The sequence below is a fragment of the Pelodiscus sinensis genome, chromosome 10 (genome assembly GCF_052426305.1).
Source record: "Pelodiscus sinensis isolate ZL-2025 chromosome 10, ASM5242630v1, whole genome shotgun sequence".
Taxonomy (NCBI): domain Eukaryota; kingdom Metazoa; phylum Chordata; order Testudines; family Trionychidae; genus Pelodiscus; species Pelodiscus sinensis.
In genome coordinates this window covers 28,352,554-28,371,674 of record NC_143061.1, presented here as the reverse complement: position 1 = coordinate 28,371,674, position 19,121 = coordinate 28,352,554, and the positions used below count along the sequence as shown (strand labels likewise).

Genomic DNA, 19,121 nt, shown 5'->3' with positions numbered 1-19,121 from the left:
GGACCTTACATGGATCCTCTGATTTGGGCTGAATTTCATGTTTGGCAATGATGTTGGGTTTGTGTTTCAAACATACCTCCTCATTCTAGAGCTCAGATTCTGACTACCTTGCATGAAATGGCTCACGGAGGAATAAAAGGGGACATGTAGTAGGTAAATGTCCCGGTGCCTCTGAACCTTGTCATCCATGGCTACAGCTGCACTCAGACCCCAGTGTGACCAAGTCTTTTGGGGTTTTTATCAGTGCATTTTAGCATACTACCTTGTGTCTCACACCGATGACTATCCCTACCTTCATGGGCTTTGAAAAGTGCCCATCAAAGTGGCAGCTCTGCCACCCTTTAAACAGGTGCAATGCATGCTTTCCTTCAGGCCCAGCCAGTGTGAAGGATGGGAACACGTTTCATTGCTCTCCTGGCTTTTCTCAGGAGTAGCCAGCAGTAATATTAATGAGGAGCAGTGGTAATGCTCCCCATTAAAAGAACAAGGAGGTGAATGCTCCGGATGCTCTCTCTCTCTCTCTCTCTCTCTCACTTAGGCACAAAGCAACTCACAGTCTAGTCCTTAATCTGTAGCTATTTCTTCTAAAGTGCAATAGGCCAGACTTCATCTGTCATAATGTCAGTGCAGGTGAAGTGTTGGCAGGGAGGGAGCCTTTCCATAATTACAGGGTGTGGTGACATGTCAGAAAAAGTAGAAAAATGAAAATACCACAACTAAGACACAACTCCTAACTGGCACAGGTGTCTGATTTCAATGCGTTAGACACGGAAATCTCTGAGGATCTGGACTTAAAATACTTCACATTGAAATGGTTTAGATTGTTCTGCTGTGCACCTCTGGCCCTTTGTAGTCTTCCAGTATCCACTGCTTTCAGAAGCTTCCTCAGGAGCTGTGGGATAAGTACTCAGAGGGCATTTCATCTGAAACAGCTCTAGTATAGATGTGGGACAAAACTGTAGCAAGTCAGATCATGAGTCTGCTACATCCACCGTGGGTGCACTGCACCACTGGTACTTACATTGGTAACATTTAACCAGCTCAATTTGGATTACTGCATCTTAGACATGACATTAGATCAGTGTATAAAGTTTCAAACTAGGCTCCCAATTAGGAAAACATAAAGGGCCAGAAAATAATGTAGGGACTTGAAGCTAAGTGAGACACCCTGTCAGGTATTCAAAAGCTCCTAGCTGTGTTAGTCTCCTTGAAATGAATGGCAATTAGATGCCAAAGTGTGTGTGGAAAATGCCACTAGGTGCCTAGCTGAATTAGATAAATAAACACCATTAAAAAGTATGTGTTTAAAGGGCTGATCCTTTAAACCCACTCTGAACAATGGGAGTTTTGCCTCTGACTTCAGTGAAAGCAGCATCCAGCCCTAAGTGCTTTCCTAACTAGAGATGGATTCAGACACATTATTTAGCATTTTCCTTAATTGGGACCTCTGGCTCTGGGGAGTAATTTTTGCTCCCTTTGAAAAGTTAATGGGAGTAGGATCAGGCTTCATAACACTGATTCTTCATGAAGATTGAAGCATTTGTGTTCTGTACTGATAATCTGATCTGTATGGTGCTTTCGAGATTTAATTGAATAAAAAACTGAGTAAAATAGGAAATCAGGAGTAGGAAATAGAAAAGGAACTGCTTAAAATCCCAGTGAAAACAGAGTATTCATGAATTACTATATTCAGTCTGGAAACAATGTATCTGAAAAATTATAATCAGTTAAATTAGCACATGCTAGAAATCAAATGATGTCTGGTGCTGAAAAGTCAGGGAACATTTGAACTAGCAAATACAGTGTTCATACATTCGTATTAGTAAATCAAAGCTTTTGAAGTCAAGATAAATATTAAGATAATAGTAACAGTGATTTTTATTATTGGCAAGTGGGTCCTACTGCATTATGTCTTCATATTTGCAAGTTATTGCACCCTAGCTAGTATTTTCATTGCTGGCTTATGTTCATTTGCTGCAAATCCCTCTCAAAACTGTGTGTACTGGTTATAACATTGATGATGATGATAACTCAAACTAAAATTTAAGCTGAAAGCTTTACGGTTATTTTTCAGGGAATCGTTACAGAAAGCTAACTCTTATTTTCAGCATGTAGATTTAATTATGCATGGAATGACATAATTTGCTAGGTGTAATAAAATATGTAAAACATGATAAATAGGGCATTTGTATGTGTTGAATAACATAGGGTGTCATAGCTCTCAGTTATACTCATGCAACCTGATTGACATCATGGAGTATGTATGGGTATAATTGAGAGCAAAGTTTTTGGTGCACAGTTTGTAGTTCAGGGCCAAATCTTGGGCCACATACTCTCTCACACAAGCAGTCTCATTGACTTCAGTAACAAATGACATGTGAGTAAAACAAGCATGATAAGGCCTTTTCCTTTAAATACCCTCCTTTAAAACATATTTCATGAATATATACATTGTTTTTTGTGTAATACAGTAAAGTAATCAGAAAGATTAATGATGCAGTTTTCCCCAATAGCCTTAAATATATCTTCTAATAATAACAGGCATTAACATCCATGATATCCCCAACATTAATTATATTCATTACTGGGATTTTTTTTTCTCCACAAGGTAATGGCTTTGGGCTTGGGCAAAGCTAGATGTCTTATAAATTTATATACCACCTACCACAAGCTAAGAGGATAACATGTATCACCATCCAAGCACAGTAATTTATTTTTGTTGTTGCCATATTGTGTCAAGACAATAGTATACTGAGGTATTGTAGCCATGTTGGTCCCAGGATATGAGACACACAAATTGGGTGAGGTAATATACTTTATTGAACCAACTTCTGCTGGTGAGAGAGAGAAGTTTTTGAGCGTACATAGAACTGAAGAAGAGGTCTGTCTCATAGAGGCTCGAAAGCCTCTCTTTCACTCACAGTATTTGGTCCAATAAAAAGATATTACTTTACCCACCTTGTCTCACTAAGGCAAACATATAGCAGTAGCTACCACAGACAGACAGTTTTATTCATAGTCTGTTTCTGTTTTCATATGATCCCCATTTTCAGGATTTCATTATTTTAATATCAGAGTAAATTTATCTAACAATATGGTTAAATAGGGAAGCAAATATTTTTCAAAAAACATTCAGTATGTTGGAACATGAAGAATTGGGCCCTTTGTTTATAATGGTTCATTTTTAAGTTTTGGATAAGAAACAAAAATAATGCAAATCCTGAGTTCTCAATATAGAGCAAGGCATTTAGCAAATAAATGAGATTGCCAAAGTAGTGGAATTTGAAAATTGGCAGTTGGGCATGCCTAAAAATGCAGTACTTATATTGACATTGATGTCTCTTTGGAGAATTAATTGATTATTGATTAACACAAAGTGAGTGGCAGGCTACAAGATTATCTCTCTCAACTGAACAGTTATCTAAGTATTGTTGATGTTTTGGAAAGGCCCACAGACCCAACAACATATGACCAATTAAAGTATGTCCTGCAGTCTAGAAACAATTCCAGCCAAGTGTGCCTAGGACTGTGTGGGAGGCCTGCACTTTATCTTGCATTTAAAATACAAAATAGTTATTTTGGGAGGAAAATGAAAGTAAAAGTTGACATTTCATCTTCAGTTTATCCCACAATGTCTACATATTTTCAATAATATTGTGTGCAAAATCATCACTACACTTACTACAGCTGGCCAAAAAATTAGCAAAAATTGCAGATTCAGGCTGACCAAATAATTTTGTGAATTTGGGTTGATTTGCCAAATTGTTTCAGTTGTTTAAAAAAAATCAAAATGTTTGTTTTAAAGCTCAAAATCAAAACAAAATGCTTCAGTTCAAACAAAACATTTTATTGGACCAAAAATAAAAATGTTTTAAATTATTTTTTGGAGCAGCCAGTGAACTGAGAAATTATTTTGTCTCACAACCTTAGCCCTAACAACTATATATTACCAAGACCCATGAGATTCATTTAGTGGGGTTGGACAATTAAAACACACAGGACTTTATTCAAACCATTCCTTACATAAGAACATAAGAACGGCCGTACTGGGTCAGACCAAAGGTCCATCTAGCCCAGTATCCTATCTACCGACAGTGGCCAGCACCAGGTGCCCCAGAGAGGGTGGACCGAAGATAATGATCAAGCAATTTGTCTCCTGCCATCCCTCTCCAGCCTCTGACAAACAGAGGCTAAGGACACCATTTTATCCCCTAGCTAATAGCCTTTTATGGACCTAACCTCCATGAAATTATCTAGCTTCTCTTTAAACTGTATTATAGTCCTAGCCTTCACAGCCTCCTCTGGCAAGGAGTTCCACAGGTTGACTACACGCTGTGTGAAGAACTTTCTTTTATTAGTTTTAAACCTGCTACCCATTAATTTCATCTGGTGTCCTCTAGTTCTTCTATTTAGGGAACTAATAAATAACTTTTCTTTATCGGCCCTCTCCACACCACTCATGATTTTATATACCTCTATCATATCCCCCCTCAGTCTCCTCTTTTCTAAACTGAAAAGTCCCAGTCGCTTTAACCTCTCCTCATATGGGACCCGTTCCAAACCCTTAATCATTTTAGTTGCCCTTTTCTGAACCCTTTCCAAGGCCAAAATATCTTTTTTTGAGGTGAGGAGACCACATCTGTACACAGTATTCAAGATGTGGGCATACCATAGTTTTATAAAGGGGCAGTACGATATTCTGGGTCTTATTTTCTATCCCTTTCTTAATAATTCCTAGCATCCTATTTGCCTTTTTGACTGCCACTGCACACTGTGTGGAAGTTCTCAGAGAACTGTCCACGATAACTCCAAGATCTCTTTCCTGATTTGTCGTAGCCAAATTAGCCCCCATCATACTGTACGTATAGTTGGGGTTATTTTTCCCGATGTGCATTACTTTAAACTTATCCACATTAAATTTCATTTGCCATTTTGTTGTCCAATCACTCATTTTGGTGAGATCTTCTTGGAGTCCCTCCTGGGACCACTGCAGATAAAAGAGCACAGCCCTAGGTTGTATTGTTTTTATTGCTGAACGAAGAAGGGGACAACATGTCCCTTAGGCTGCTCCAATTCTCAACCTGCACACGCCACTTCCGTCCTCAGCAGCATCAGAAATTGAGGAGCTTAGGCAGGGAGAACTCAGTGTGGAGGGTCCCTTGCGCATATAGGTTGAAGAATGTGTAAAACAATCCCACTCATTCATTCTTTATTATTGTACATATCTCCATATAATCTCAGTGTTAGGATTAACATAATTTTGGGTGTTGGCTCCCCCTAAGGGTGTTAAAGATAAACAACATGTTTGATCTTTTCCTTTAATCATAATAAAATGCAGTTAAAAAAGAAATACATGTTTATTTTTATGCTAACCGATTGTCATAAAGATAAAAAATGAATCTGATAAAAACTGAATTTTGAAATAAGCCTTGAGACTTTTTCTAGTAAGTTTTAAAGACAACTGAAACTATACAGAAATAAAGGCAAACAAAATGTACCAGCACACAGTTCAGCTTTTTCTTCACTTAAGACTAGTTCTAATTGATCACTATGCTATTGTGTGATTTGATTGTGCTGACAGTTACATGCCACTGTTCCCATAATAACAATTTTTCTTCTTTGTTCAAATGAAATTTTTCTAATTACACGTGTGATGGGTTGTTTTAATTCTTTTCCCTTTTCAAATCCACCTTCCTGTTGCAATGCATGATGGGCAGGCTCAATATTGTGCATGACACCCGCTACAAGTGTTGGTAGGTGCCAGCTTTGTTTCTTGATTATCTTAAACCTGTGGTGCATCTCACAGACCCTCAAAATCCACTGTTAGGTTTTAACTTGCAGCTCTGGTGCCAGTTCACCTCCCCCTCCCCACACCCTCTACACTAACAACTGTCAATTAAATGCAGTTATTTTATTTAATTGACATAGACACCTAGAAGTTGGATAGTAGTGTTCTGAATTGCACATTTTTTCCTTGGTGGATTTTGATTGGACTATGAGTTTGTGTTTAGACACTGTGTTGTATTAAGTAACATACTGTATCTTACTATAGTTATATATAAATATTCTTTCATTAAAACTAATTAATTTATTGTGTGATAGATACTTGGGTTGGATTTTTTGTTTGTATTTTTGCTTAGACATAAAAATGTAAACATAGGGCCTTTTAAAAATCCTTTTGTTGATTTAGTATTGAAGCAATTGAACTTGTTTGTGTTCATTTTCTTGATTTGATGTTAACAAGCATTTTTCCCTTTTTTCCCCTCTTTCATTTCCTTTTCTCCCCTTCTCCCTGGAATGTTGTCCTGCTTTGCACTGTGATTGCATGTCACTCGCTGGCAATGATGTCTCGTCACATGGCTTATTGCTATGATAAATACCATGCTCAATTATTCTATCACATGTTGCCATGGTTCCCATACTGCTACACTCTTCTGTATGTTGGCTTATATGATTTTCCTTCCGAAAGTTCCCATGGTGCACGGTGCTACGCCAGCCACTGTGTCTGCGGCAACAACATCTGCCACAAGTGTCCCCTTCGCTGCAACAGCCACAGCCAACCAGGTTTGCTAATTTACAGCTTTGTTCCTTAAAAACAACTTGAAATTGGTGCTTTTAATGAGCATGGGGGTTTTGATTTTACTTCTTGTTGGCCTACACATTCTCTCTAAGAGCTTGCAGCATAGCTTAGTCCATGCTTGAAAGGTGCAACAGCTCTGTTTCTGATGCTAAAAATATTTTACATGAGGCTTACTTTTCCTAGGCCTTGCTGCTTATTTTTCTTTTCATAGATCTAAAAAGAGAGGAACCAGACACAGAATCCAATTTTTCTGTGCACATAAAACCTATAGTTCTTTTGTATTCAAATCTCTGGTCAAAGCCAGTGGGAGCTGTGTGTGGAGAGATAATAGGATAAGGAATTTAAGAGTCTGATATGTTCTGAACCTCTTCCAAAGCAAAACAAAAGCATTTGTGTTTAGGCCACCCAGGGCATACTTGTAAATTGTTGTCTCAACTTGTGTATTAGTTAGAAGAGGCTTTATTAATTTTATAATGGACACACTTTAACTAATTGAATGTCCATTAAAAACCTGATTAAACTTTCTAAACTACAGCCATGAATGTTGTTGCATCTGAGTATAAAATACAAATGCTTAACCAGCTAAGCCATAAATTAAACTTCTCCTTCCACTGCCACAAACAAACAGTGCCGTTAAGATAAATGTTGGGAGCCACGTTTTCATGGGTGTATCTCCAATTTATTCCAATGGAAACTGCACTTACACAAATGAGGATGAAATTTGGTCCAGTGTTTTAACTCAAGAGATTGTTTAAAATTCAGTCATTTTATATTACACCATAGTTTGAACATTAAACGTAAAAGAATAAAAGCATTCTAAAGACCATTTCCTTTCTCTTTTATTTAAATCCCAGAAATAAATTTTAAAACCCATATTAGAAATTTAGAATTCCTGCATATTATCATTGTGCTAAAAACATAGCCCCAAATTCTCTGCTAAGATGCAAGTAGTGCTCGCTATCAATTCTCTGGGAGATCCAGAGGGAGAGGTTAGAGGAGGTTATTTGATTTTCAAAAATGTCCTTAACTAAGTATCCAATGTTGCAGGGGATATTTTGCATTCACAATTAATTGCAGGGGTATTGTGATAGTCTTTAAGGCCAGGAGTTTAAAAAGTGCTTACCTTTGACCTAACTCTGCTTCCATTAAACTCTGAGCACTTTTTAAAAATCCAATCAGGTAGCTCTATGAGCAGTTGTACTTGTACCTGAAATCTAATGCGCCTGCACTCAGAGGCAACTACACTTATAAAGTAGGACACTAATTCCAGAAGTTAATAGCCTGTTGCTGTAGCAAAGTGTTGAGTTCTGTACATTTTCACTGAGGGTTGAGAGCTCTGAGTCTTTTATGTGGCCAGACCCAGAGCCTTAGTATTTGACTTTGAATATGTCCATCATTGCTTGCATCACCTTTTTTTACTAAGCCAACTGTTAGTTCTTTGTTTGTATATACAGTAATTGGGACAGCCATCGAGCCTAAAAATCATAATGGTATAATGATGTATTAATTAGATATATAAAAAGCCCAAACGATAATCTGGTCAGTCTTCAAAGAAGCTGAATGTAATATTTCACCACATACCTCTTTGTGCTAGAGAAAATAAAAGGCTTAATTATTGGTTTCCAGTGAGTAACTAAGTCTCTCATAGATTTAACCCAGAATAAGAATAATTTAATATCCAGGAATACTCAAGCATCATTCTTGTAAATAAGCATCAGCTACATACATCTGTTGTATGTCAGATGTATCTTAATAGCATGAGTTATTTACTGTACAATTCAGATCACTTTGATTGTATAGCCTGCATACCCCTGAGAATTGCTTGAGCAAGGAGAACCAGAAAATATGATTGCTCTCAATGTGAGGTGCCAAGCACTTGCCCAAGGAGAGTATAGGGAAACTTTCTGTTGTAGAATCTGACCATTTCATGCATCTTCTCCCTGGACTCTCATAACACACTTCAGCAAAGTATTGCAGCCAAACCTCAACATATACATATATAATTAATATATGTATATAGTATGTAAGCAATGCTGAAATTGTTTAATGCCACGCAGTGCAATGCGCATGCATGCGAAAGGTCTTAAGATCTGGCCCTCATCTACATTGACTGGTGTTGAAGGTCCTTGGTATGTTTCGACAGCACTATCCCTGATGCTTCTACACAGTTGGGTGCAACATCTTCTCCTGCAGCAGTAAACAAAATGGTATGAGAAGCTTCATTATGCTTGAAGCACATTTCTGTGCAAGTTGGCAATGCTATAAAACTGTATAAAGATGACAGGTAAAGAGAGGGCATTAGAGGTGGAAAAAAATCCCAAACACTAAAACCATTCAATTTCAAAACATTATTTCCACCCTCCCTTTCTTTTGTGGGTTTATATGTCAAAATTATTAGCTGATGGAAACTATAACTTGTATGACTGTAAATAGCTGTTAACCTTGAAAAAAATCAGCATCACATCATATTTCAGGGCTTGTTTTTCTGTTCATAAATACCTCTTTCCATGTCCTGTCCTGTTTTGTGATGCAAGATTATGTACAATTCCTTTAACATTTGTAGTTCACTGTAAACACAATATTGTTTTCCCTCATTGAGAGCCAAATTCTGCAAGGCCTGTGTACATGCACTGCCACTGACTTCAATCTATGTTCCACCCATTGGCAGGCATGCAGGATTGGGCTCTAGAGAGGTGGTTGTCCTGTGTGCTTCCTTGCTACTTCTAAATATTATCTTGTGATATTAATTTTAAAAAATACTATGGAGATGAGTTGATAAATCTTAGGAGCCAAACACATTCTGTTTGCAAAGGCTAGTATTTTGAGTTTGGTTTTGAGTTTGAGACTTATTCACTGGTTTGGGGTGCTTTCCTTTATTGTGAGCACTTTGGCACCTTGTACCAGATTTTTATAGGGGATGAGGACCCTCAGCTCAGCTGTGGGTCTTCGCCCACTGTGAAAACAGTGTACAAGGCATTTTAGCTTTGGCACCCAATAATGGAGACTCTGAAAGTTAATGATCTGGGTGGAAAATTTGGCTGACTTTAACTAAAATTTATTTTTTCAAATAATTAAGTGAAATTACAGAATTTTGTGTAGGCCAACAAAAAGGGCTCCTTTCAATTACTGCATTGCATGAACTTTTGTAGATTTTAACATCTCTTACTTTCTAAACAAACAATAATACTTATTTACATTGGCCAAACAGTACTTACCGTAATGTTTTTCAGTTTTAAGTTGCTACTTTAGCGTACTTTAACTTATAGTATAAAGTCCACCACCTCACAGCTGCTCCCCCCTTTTCTGAGCCATTATGTTCTTTTTAATTAAATGTTCTATCTTTTCATTGATTTGTTGCACATGTTATTCATTTTTTACATTTTTACCTATAGATACCCATAATATCTGCCGAACATCTGACTAGCCACAAGTATGTTACACAGATGTAGACATTTTCTCATCAAACAGTAAGTTGTCAATGTATTGCTTGCATAGTTTTCACACTCTGTGCATGTGCCTAACTTTTCTTTTTTAAGGACGTGTAGTTGATGTTTTCAAAATTAAAAGTATGGGGAAATGCGATGAAAGAATTTATATGGATTTTGTTGATACTACCCAACTTCTGACACATATCAGTCACAGTGTTCATATAGAAATGATCTTTAAAAGATATTACAGAAACAGAGGAGTGTGCATGAAGTGAATTGGTTGGTTCAGTCAACTTAGTCAACAACATCAGTAGGCTGCCACATTTGGCCTTTGCTGACGCTCTCAGAAGAGGCCAAGGATCAAACAGCCAGAAAGCTGAACTCCCCTCTTCCCAGAAACAGATCTCACAGATTCTGCACAGAAGCTACTCAGTAGCCTGTAATCTACATTCATCACCAGCGTGTCCCACACTTTACTTGTGCATGTGATACTACATGAAAATACATGACCAAAAAATAATCTCTTCCCCATCCCACCTGTAACCATACCCTTTATGCTAGCTTGTTTGGAGTGCAAAGACTCTTTCCATAATGATGAATGGCTAGGAGAACATCTTGAGCAGCCAGTCCACCTGTAGACTTCAACCATTGGGCACCTTGCTTCCAGCTGTCTGCATTTCACCCTTAGCTGTTTGATCTGCTTCTTGAAACATCAGCCCCCCATTTTCAGAAGGCTCAGGGAAACTCAGTTTCTTTGTAATTGCCCTGTGTTTGTCCCTTCCAAAAGATGCAGTTACTGTATCAACTTTAAATTAATGTTTTTCATGTCCCAAGTACACAAAAGACCTTTTGAGGCCGGGAGGCCCCAGGTTGTTAGCACTCGTGCACTGTCATGGGGCAGCAGTATTTGCTCTAATGCACCCCCTTTGCTAGCTGGAACTGGAAGTGCCACATTAATTACTGTTGACTCTTTGTGGTGGGTATAGGCAGTAGGGATCTAATAAGCCACATCTACCAGGATGAGTTAATAGTAATTGACCTGCAGCTCTGTGTAAGGTTTCAGCACCTCCTAACAGGGTAATTTAAGTACATTAAGTGTTCTGCCGCCTTATTACAGTGGGCTTCAGCTTCTAGTGCCATCTTGCTGCCCTGCTGAGGAAAGTAACCCTGGGATCAGGCATATCTAGCATTATTTAGGAATGAACTCTCAATAAAACCAGAGTTTTATTAGCGATGTTAGAGTGTAACCAACTCACAATGTAACTGAGAAACTGATGTTTATTGGTTAATGGTGTCAGTTGCAATCGCTGGTTTCTGGGGAGGCAGCTTTGCTGTAGAAGAGCAGCAAAGCCTCCTCCCTGGGAGCCAGGTGGGGCAAGGACTGCCAGCTCCTGGGGAGGCTTTGAAGCTTATATAAGCCTTCAGCTTATCACCATGGAGTCCGGGGTGGGCAATAATTTTTGCCCGGGGACCATTTCAAAATTTTTTGAAGTAGCCCCGGGCCATCCCGGAAAGGGCAGGGCCTAAACAGGAAGGGGTGGGGCCACACCACCCCTAGACCATGACTGCACTGGGGTGGGGGAGCCCCTTAGCCCCCTCCCCTTTCCCACTAGGCACCCATGCCCTCGAAGAGGCTTGGCATGCTCCCCCACTCCCAGGCCAATCAGGGTCTGGAGGCGGGAGAGCGTGGGAAACCTTCTCCTGCCCTGCGAGAAGCATGTGGCACTTGGAAGTGCCTCGGGCTACTCGCAGGGCTGGGGCCGGGTGAAGAAAGCTTCACACAGCTCCCAGGCCCTGATTGACCTGGGGGCAAGGGAGCACACAAAACCTCCTCCACTCTCATCCCTCCCCCATCTTCCCACCCTGCGAGCAGTGCGCTGCGCTTCAAAGTGCCACATGCTCCTAGCAGGGCAGGAGAAGGCTTCACGCGCTCCCCCACCCCCAGACCCTAATTGGCTGGGGAGGGGGTGGAGGAGCAGCAGGTCCTCTGCAGGCCAGATCCACCTGCTTGGTGGGCTGGATGCGGCCTGCGAAAGCCCTTTTGCCCACCCCTGATGTAGTCGCTGAGTTTTTCAGTAGTTACATGGTTACTTATTTAACTGACTTTTAACACCCTTAGAGTTTATTAAACAATAATCTGGCTTTTGTTTGGTACTGGACAGAGGCAGCACTAGCTGTACTGAACAATGAGCAATATGTGGGACAAGAAGCTTTACTGAGAGTTACATTTGAAAGACCTATTAAATCAATGTCTGCTAAGCCAGCCTCTGTAATTGAGAATGAGGATTTAATCATTAGTTGAACTCAGCCTGTGGCTTCTTTTCAGCGCAGACTGTCAAATTATGATAAATTATGTGTGGTATTTTTGTGACATAGATTGCATAGTAGAGAGAGGTCAGGCTGAGAATATAAGATCAGTTTACACTAGCATATGTTTGGCTTTAACTACAGCCCCAGATATTATAAGTCAGATTTTTTTATAATTTAATCTTTTTTCACAAAAAAAGACTTTTACTTGACTTCCCCTGAAAAGATTTTCCACTGTGATCTTTCTGTGATGAAATTCCAGTTTAAACTTATGATTTGGGCTGTTCATTTTTGTTTCGGTTTGATATAGTAACTTATCCAATATATTAGGCTAGCTTAATAACTGGTGCAATATTAATATACAGCTTAATTCCCACCCCTTATCCCAGTGGTTTTTAAAACTTTTTTTTCTCATGACCAAGTGGAAGAAAATTATTGATCCCTGCAGTCCAATGTAATTTGACTATAATGTGTGCTCTGCAGTAGGACTGGGGATGAGAGCTTTGGGGCATAGGAAGGAGCTCCGGCTTCCATATGTCAGGGCTTTGGCAGGAGGGGCTTACCTTGAGGGGCTCCCAGTCAGCAGTGTACGGGTCTGATAAGTTAGGTTTCCTTCCTCTCCTGGCACCACAGACCATGCTGCGCCACAGAGGGAGCCAGCAGCAGGTTCCCAGCCAGTGGGAGTATGGAGCTAATGCCCAGGGTAGGGTCAATGTATGGAAACCTGTGCACTCTTCCCCAGCCACCACTTAGGAGCCAGGCCGGTTGCCAGCCTCTTCTGGGGCAGAGTGCAGTGTGAGGTGCCAAGACATGCAGGTAGCCTGCCTTAGCTCCCCCACTGATCACCTGATCCTCCTGTAGCAATAAAAGCCACTGCCTGGCATTCCACAACCCAGTAGTGGGTTACCACCCGTAGTTTGAAAACCACTGTCCTATCCCACTACAGAGGTACTGCCTACTATTCAGGTTCAAGCGGTAAAAAACTTATTCACTTTGGCCAAGATCCTCTGTAGTATTTAGATATCTAGTTCCCATTATTATCAAAGTTTTTCATAGCCCCTTCATTGTAAATTTTCATCAGCAAAGAAGGGAATTTATTCGTGACACTAGTTGGTGATCAATCATGAAAGAAAAGCGCTTGATTCCCCTTCTAACTTTTATCCTAGCTGGAGTGATTGCAAATATTATTGTAGTCATAGTCCAGTCCTTTTAAAAAATAATACGCTAAGCTATTTGCCTTAGCATTATCTGACAACATTGACTTCTACATTCTAATTTATTATTGCATTAAAAGCTATTTCCAACTCTTTCTTTCCACTTACTTGTTTTCTCACCCAGTTACATCATCTCTTTATTTTCTCCTTATGCAAAACTTCACCTTCCCCTCCTCAGTTTCCACTTTTTATGGCCCTTCTTTGGGAGTTTTCTGTTTCTGGTGTGTCCTTCATAAAATGAGGTACCAAAACAGAATGCTTTATTTCAGGTGAGAGTGTAACTACTGACTTAATATATGGAATCCTACAAGAGTCTTATTATTCTTTCAAGCAAATGTTTCAAATTTTCAGAAGCGTCTAAGTCATGTAGGCTCACGGCCTCAAGCACCTAACTCTCAGGAATTACAATGGACCTTAATCCTTTACTGGTCTAAATCCCATTTTCAAAGTACCAGGCACTTGTGTGTATTAGTGTGATTAAAAGTCAGTGGGACTTTGGCTTCCAGGTTGTTTAAGTACTTTTGAAAATGTTACCTTGATCCTGATGAAGTCAATGAGACTAACGCCTGCTTACTCCATATACTCCAGTGGGCCCAGGCTGTGACCCCTAATACACAGCCAGTAAATAAGGGGTATACAACCAACTTTATCATAGAATACTAGGACTGGAAGGGACCTCGTGAGGTCAACGAGTCCAGTCCCCTGCCCTCATAGCAAGACCAAATACTGTCTAGACCATCCCCGATAGACATTTATCTAACCTACTCTTAAATATCTCCAGAGATGGGGATTCCACAACCTCCCTAGGCAATTTATTCCAGTGTTTGACTACCCTGACAGGAACTTTTTCCTAATGTCCAACGTAAACCTCCCTTGCTGCAGTTTAAACCCATTGCTTATAGAATCATAGAATACTAGGACTGGAAGGGACCTCGAGTGATCATTGAGTCCAGCCCCCTGCCCTCATGGCAGGACCCAGTACAATCTAGAACATCCCTGATACCCTATTCTTAAATATCTCCAGAGATGGAGATTCCACAACCTCCCTAGGCAGCTTATTCCAGTGTTTAACCACCCTGACAGTTAGGAAGTTTTTCCTAATGTCCAACCTAAACCTCCCTTGCTGCAGTTTAAGCCCATTGCTTCTTGTCCTATCCTCAGAGGCCAAGAAGAACATTTTTTCTCCCTGCTCCTTATGACACCCTTTTTATACCTGAAAACTGCTATCTCAATCTTCTCTTTTCCAAACTAAACAAGCCCAGTTCTTTCAGTCTTCCTTCACAGGTCATGTTCTCTAGACCTTTAATCATTCTTCTTACTCTTCACTGGACCTTCTCCAATTTCTCTACATCTTTCTTGAAATGTGGTGCCCAGAACTGGACACAATATTCCAACTGAGGCCTAATCAACGCAGAGTAGAGCGGAAGAATGACTTCTTGTATCTTGCTGACAACATACCTGTTAATGCATCCTAGAATCATGTTGGCTTCTTTTGCAACAGCGTCACACTGTTGACTCATATTTAGTTTGTGGTCCACTATAACTCCTAGATCCCTTTCTGCCGTACTCCTTCCTAGACAATCGTTTCCCATTCTGTATGTGTGAAACTGATTGTTCCTTCCTAAGTGGAGCACTTTGCATTTGTCCTTATTAAACTTCATCCTGTTTACCTCAGACCATTTCTCCAATGTGTCCAGATCATTTTGAATTATGACCCTATCCTCCAAAGCAGTTGTAACTGCTCCCAGCTTGGTATCATCTGCAAACTTAATAAGCATACTCTCTATGCCAATATCTAAATCGTTGATGAAGATATTGAACAGAACCAGTTCCAAAACAGACCCCTGTGGAAACCCACTTGTTATACCTTTCCAGCAGGATTGTGAACCGTTAATAACTCCTCTCTGAGAATAGTCATCCAGCCAGTTATACACCCATCTTATAGTAGCCCCATCTAAGTTGTATTTGCCTAGTTTACATAACAAAGAGCAGTCATGCAGAGAATATAAACTCAGTTTACACTTACATATGTTTGCTCGAACTACAGTCTTAGATATTATATGCCAGACTTTTATCATTTAACTTTTTTCACAAAGAAATACTTTTACTCGACTTTATCTGTACGGATTTCTCCCCCGATCTTTCTGTGATGAAATCCTAGTTTAAATTGTTGTCTTGGTGTTGTACGTAGCAGACGCTATAAAATTCAGGACCAACAGGATGCTATTTTATTAAACATAGTCAATATTTATAATATGTGTAATATGTCTAGAAAGTAAATCTTTGCTGTGAAGAAATTATTTGAAGCACAATCCTGTAGTCTTTTTGTATGCAAACTTCCTCTTAATTTTAAGACTGATTTGCCAAATGAATGAAATTGCTAAATTCATTTTCTTTCTGCCTGCTTCCCTTTCTAGATCATACTAAAGAGAAAAGGACAGTGTGCTTGGATAGCGAAAAGGACACGAGCATTAGCCATAATGTATATACCGTCAGGCCACATACATGACTCCCTCAGCAGTAAGACATCCACATACTGCATGTTAACAAAATGAAACAACAACTTGGAAATCCACTGCACACTGTTGCCTATATACTTTGTACATTTAATTGATATTTGTGCTGAGGTGATCTTACTGTCTAAATCTACAACATTGTCTATCTTTTCTAGCACAGAGGTATGCCTATATATTTCAATATGCATACATAGTCTATTTCCTACATAATCATGTATGTCATCTTGAAAAGACAGACTATGATGTAATCATAAATCTATTATGTATTGGTACGTCTATAGACCAAGATATAATTTTTTAAAGTAAGTTTATTTCTTTCAAGGTTTACAAATAACAAAGGTGCACCTTGTATTTAAAATTGCCATTATAGATGAGAGCGTGCATGCACAGTAATTTTTGTTTTAAGAGTAATATTTTTAATGTAATAGATTGTAAGAAGTGGTAAGGGAGGTATCTGACAGATGAATGTGCCAAGCAAAACCACAACTGTGTATATTTTAAAGCACATCAATGGCTTTAAGTACCATGTTGTTAAGGATTCTCATGAAGTGCCATAGACTGTACATTAAATTAGAGTATTATTTCTGCAGTGTTATTTTCAGAGCCACATTTTTGCTTATGTTGTTAGTACCGTTCAGTCAAAGGCACCATTCTGTTTCAAAACCAAAGCTGTCTCAGAAATGGCCAATTCTACCTTATCATAAAAATAGACAAGAGAAAAACAAACTATCAGTACAGATTAATTCAACACATACCGGGACATATAAATATATATAAAAACTATCTTAAACCATTGTAGTATAATATTTATTCATATTATACTGAAATATCTCAGTATACAAAAGGGAAAAGCCATTTCTGAGACACAATAAAAATATTTGAGGAACTTATTTTGCGTCTATTTATAGACTCTCAAAAGTCAAAAGACTATAAATGTTTGCAAAGAGAGGTTACAATTTTGCCTAAAATGTTTCATCAAAGTCACACTTCAAAATAGTGACTCTAAACAAAGAAGAAAGAAGCACTGACATCAGATGCATGATAAACCAAAATATGAAAAAAACTGAGATGTTAATTAGCATAGAAATTGGGTGGGTTAAATACCTGGGTGAGTTTTATGTGACTTTTTTTTTGTTCAGATTAACTGCTTATAGCCTTAGAAAGCCTTTACAAAATAATAATAAAAATAGATGTGCATTCAAGTTTTTAAGAATGGATTCATCCAAAGGAATTCCTTTTTGTGGTTTGGATGTTGCAGTTAATAAAGGATATTTTTGCTCTGTTCAGCAAACTGCTGAAGTGGGGGCCAGGTCACTGGTAGAATAGCATGGATTGGAAGAAGTGAGAGTTCAGTTCTAGAACTTTCCATACTTCCTAGTTTACTTCAAGTTTTTATGCTTGAGAGAGATGCTTTCTAGTATAAGAATGATGTGTTGATTTTACTGATTGTACTGTACATCTATTAAAGCCTTAGATTATTACATTACGGGTTGAAACCCATACCAATGTAATTTCAATCGTGTTAAGAAAGTATAGATGACTTCACATGTTATTGTAGTCACTTACATTATAGACTATTACTTATTTTTCTTGTTAAAATTTAGTTTTTATTTCTTACATTTATTAGATCATTTTCATTTTCTATTACCAGTTGAATACCATTTCAGTTTGTAGAATTTTGTTTTATTAGATTTTACTGATGACTTTTTCAAAATACAAAAAAAATAAAAAAATTAAAATGTAGTTTTATTCTTCATAACATATTCAGTTTTGAACTTACATGTAGTGTCATGAGTATTTGTATTATTGTTAACTAAATGATTTATATTTTACTGATTTAATATTACAATGTAAGAACGTCAGTCATTGTTAGTTCTTGTCTAGTTTTCATTAAAAGAACAAAGATCTTTTATATGGATATCTTATAATTATATAATCATTGCTAAGTAAGAAGTTCAGTTGTTGCTATCGCAACAATCCTGGCAGACAATTGAATAATATTTTGATGATTTATTTTGTTTGTAATTAGTTATTATAAGAAAATCTAGTTCCTAGATATTAGAATAAAATTTATTTTCTACTGTATCCATTTCAAATGTTAAAATATTGTTTAAATATTTTTTGAAATCCCTGAATATCAGGCCTTGTTATAAATAAGCTGCATAATCAATAGATCAAGGGACTTTTTGTTGATAATCCAAATACTCAAAGTTTACGTAACAAGAATTAAAGTGTGTGTGCAAACTCTTGAGGGTTGATTATGCTGCAGTTTAGCATGTGGGAACGTATAGAGAGAAGGTTGACTTTTTGCACTTCTGTATATAGTCAAAAAAGAGAGAAACCTGTATAATAGTAAGATCTTATTTTGAATAAAAATGTCTATAATTACAAGGAGTTTTGTTAAGGCGAATAAAATGACAGGCTGAACAAAATTGCTTGCAAAAGTGGCACAGAGTTAGCACTCCATACCCCTTCAAAAAAGTTGCTTTGCTTTATGTGGACAGCTTGTAGTTTGCCAGGATTTTTTCAGCTGGAAAGATATGCCATCCTTCCTAGACCTCATGACTGACAAAAGCTCCACTGGTTCAAATCTGCCTGAAAATCATTACTTTAAAAAAAATTAAAAAGCAGGTACTTCAAACCATCAAGGTGAAATCATGGATTAAATATTCCGTACATTATTCAAAATCTACTGCATGTTTAAAGTATCAAAAACAACAAAAAAACAACAAAAAACAAAAACAACAAAAAAACAATCAACAAATATAATAAGGATATATGCTATTCAAAACAGTTTCTGACAATTTCAGTGGTTTATTGTTCACAAAACAAAATCTTCAAAACAATATTGACTTTCACAAAAAATTAAATCATGAACAGGCAAACCAAACAGCACATTGTAGCTGTAGTTATGTGATTATTTTTTTATTGTAATGGTCCTGTTCTTTTAGCAGGTGAAAAACAAAAACTTATTAAATGTTGCTATTTGAATGAGAAGCACCCAAGAAACCATGTAATTCGATAAGCCAAAGTTGGAAAGAAAAATGATTAGGCCATTATTTTTATCTGGAATATT

The 19,121-nt window shown here is 38.1% G+C and overlaps 1 protein-coding gene across 17 annotated transcripts in view; it reads left to right on the top strand.

Moving 5' to 3' along the window:
• The window catches only part of MBNL1 (muscleblind like splicing regulator 1), a 199,035-nt gene extending 180,156 nt beyond the window's left edge, over nt 1-18,879 (top strand). For 13 of the 17 annotated variants that reach the window (XM_014569966.4, XM_014569964.4, XM_006115963.5 and 10 more), the window contains 4 exons: nt 5,718-5,753; nt 6,470-6,564; nt 9,973-10,047; nt 15,947-18,879. In XM_014569966.4, the coding sequence (XP_014425452.1) occupies nt 5,718-5,753; nt 6,470-6,564; nt 9,973-10,029 (188 nt within the window). In that variant the 3' untranslated portion in view covers nt 10,030-10,047; nt 15,947-18,879. The remainder of the gene's footprint in view (nt 1-5,717; nt 5,754-6,469; nt 6,565-9,972; nt 10,048-15,946) is intronic. The other 4 variants (XM_006115959.5, XM_006115961.5, XM_075937739.2 and 1 more) reach the window with 1 other exon arrangement.
• Nucleotides 18,880-19,121: the final 242 nt, after the last annotated feature.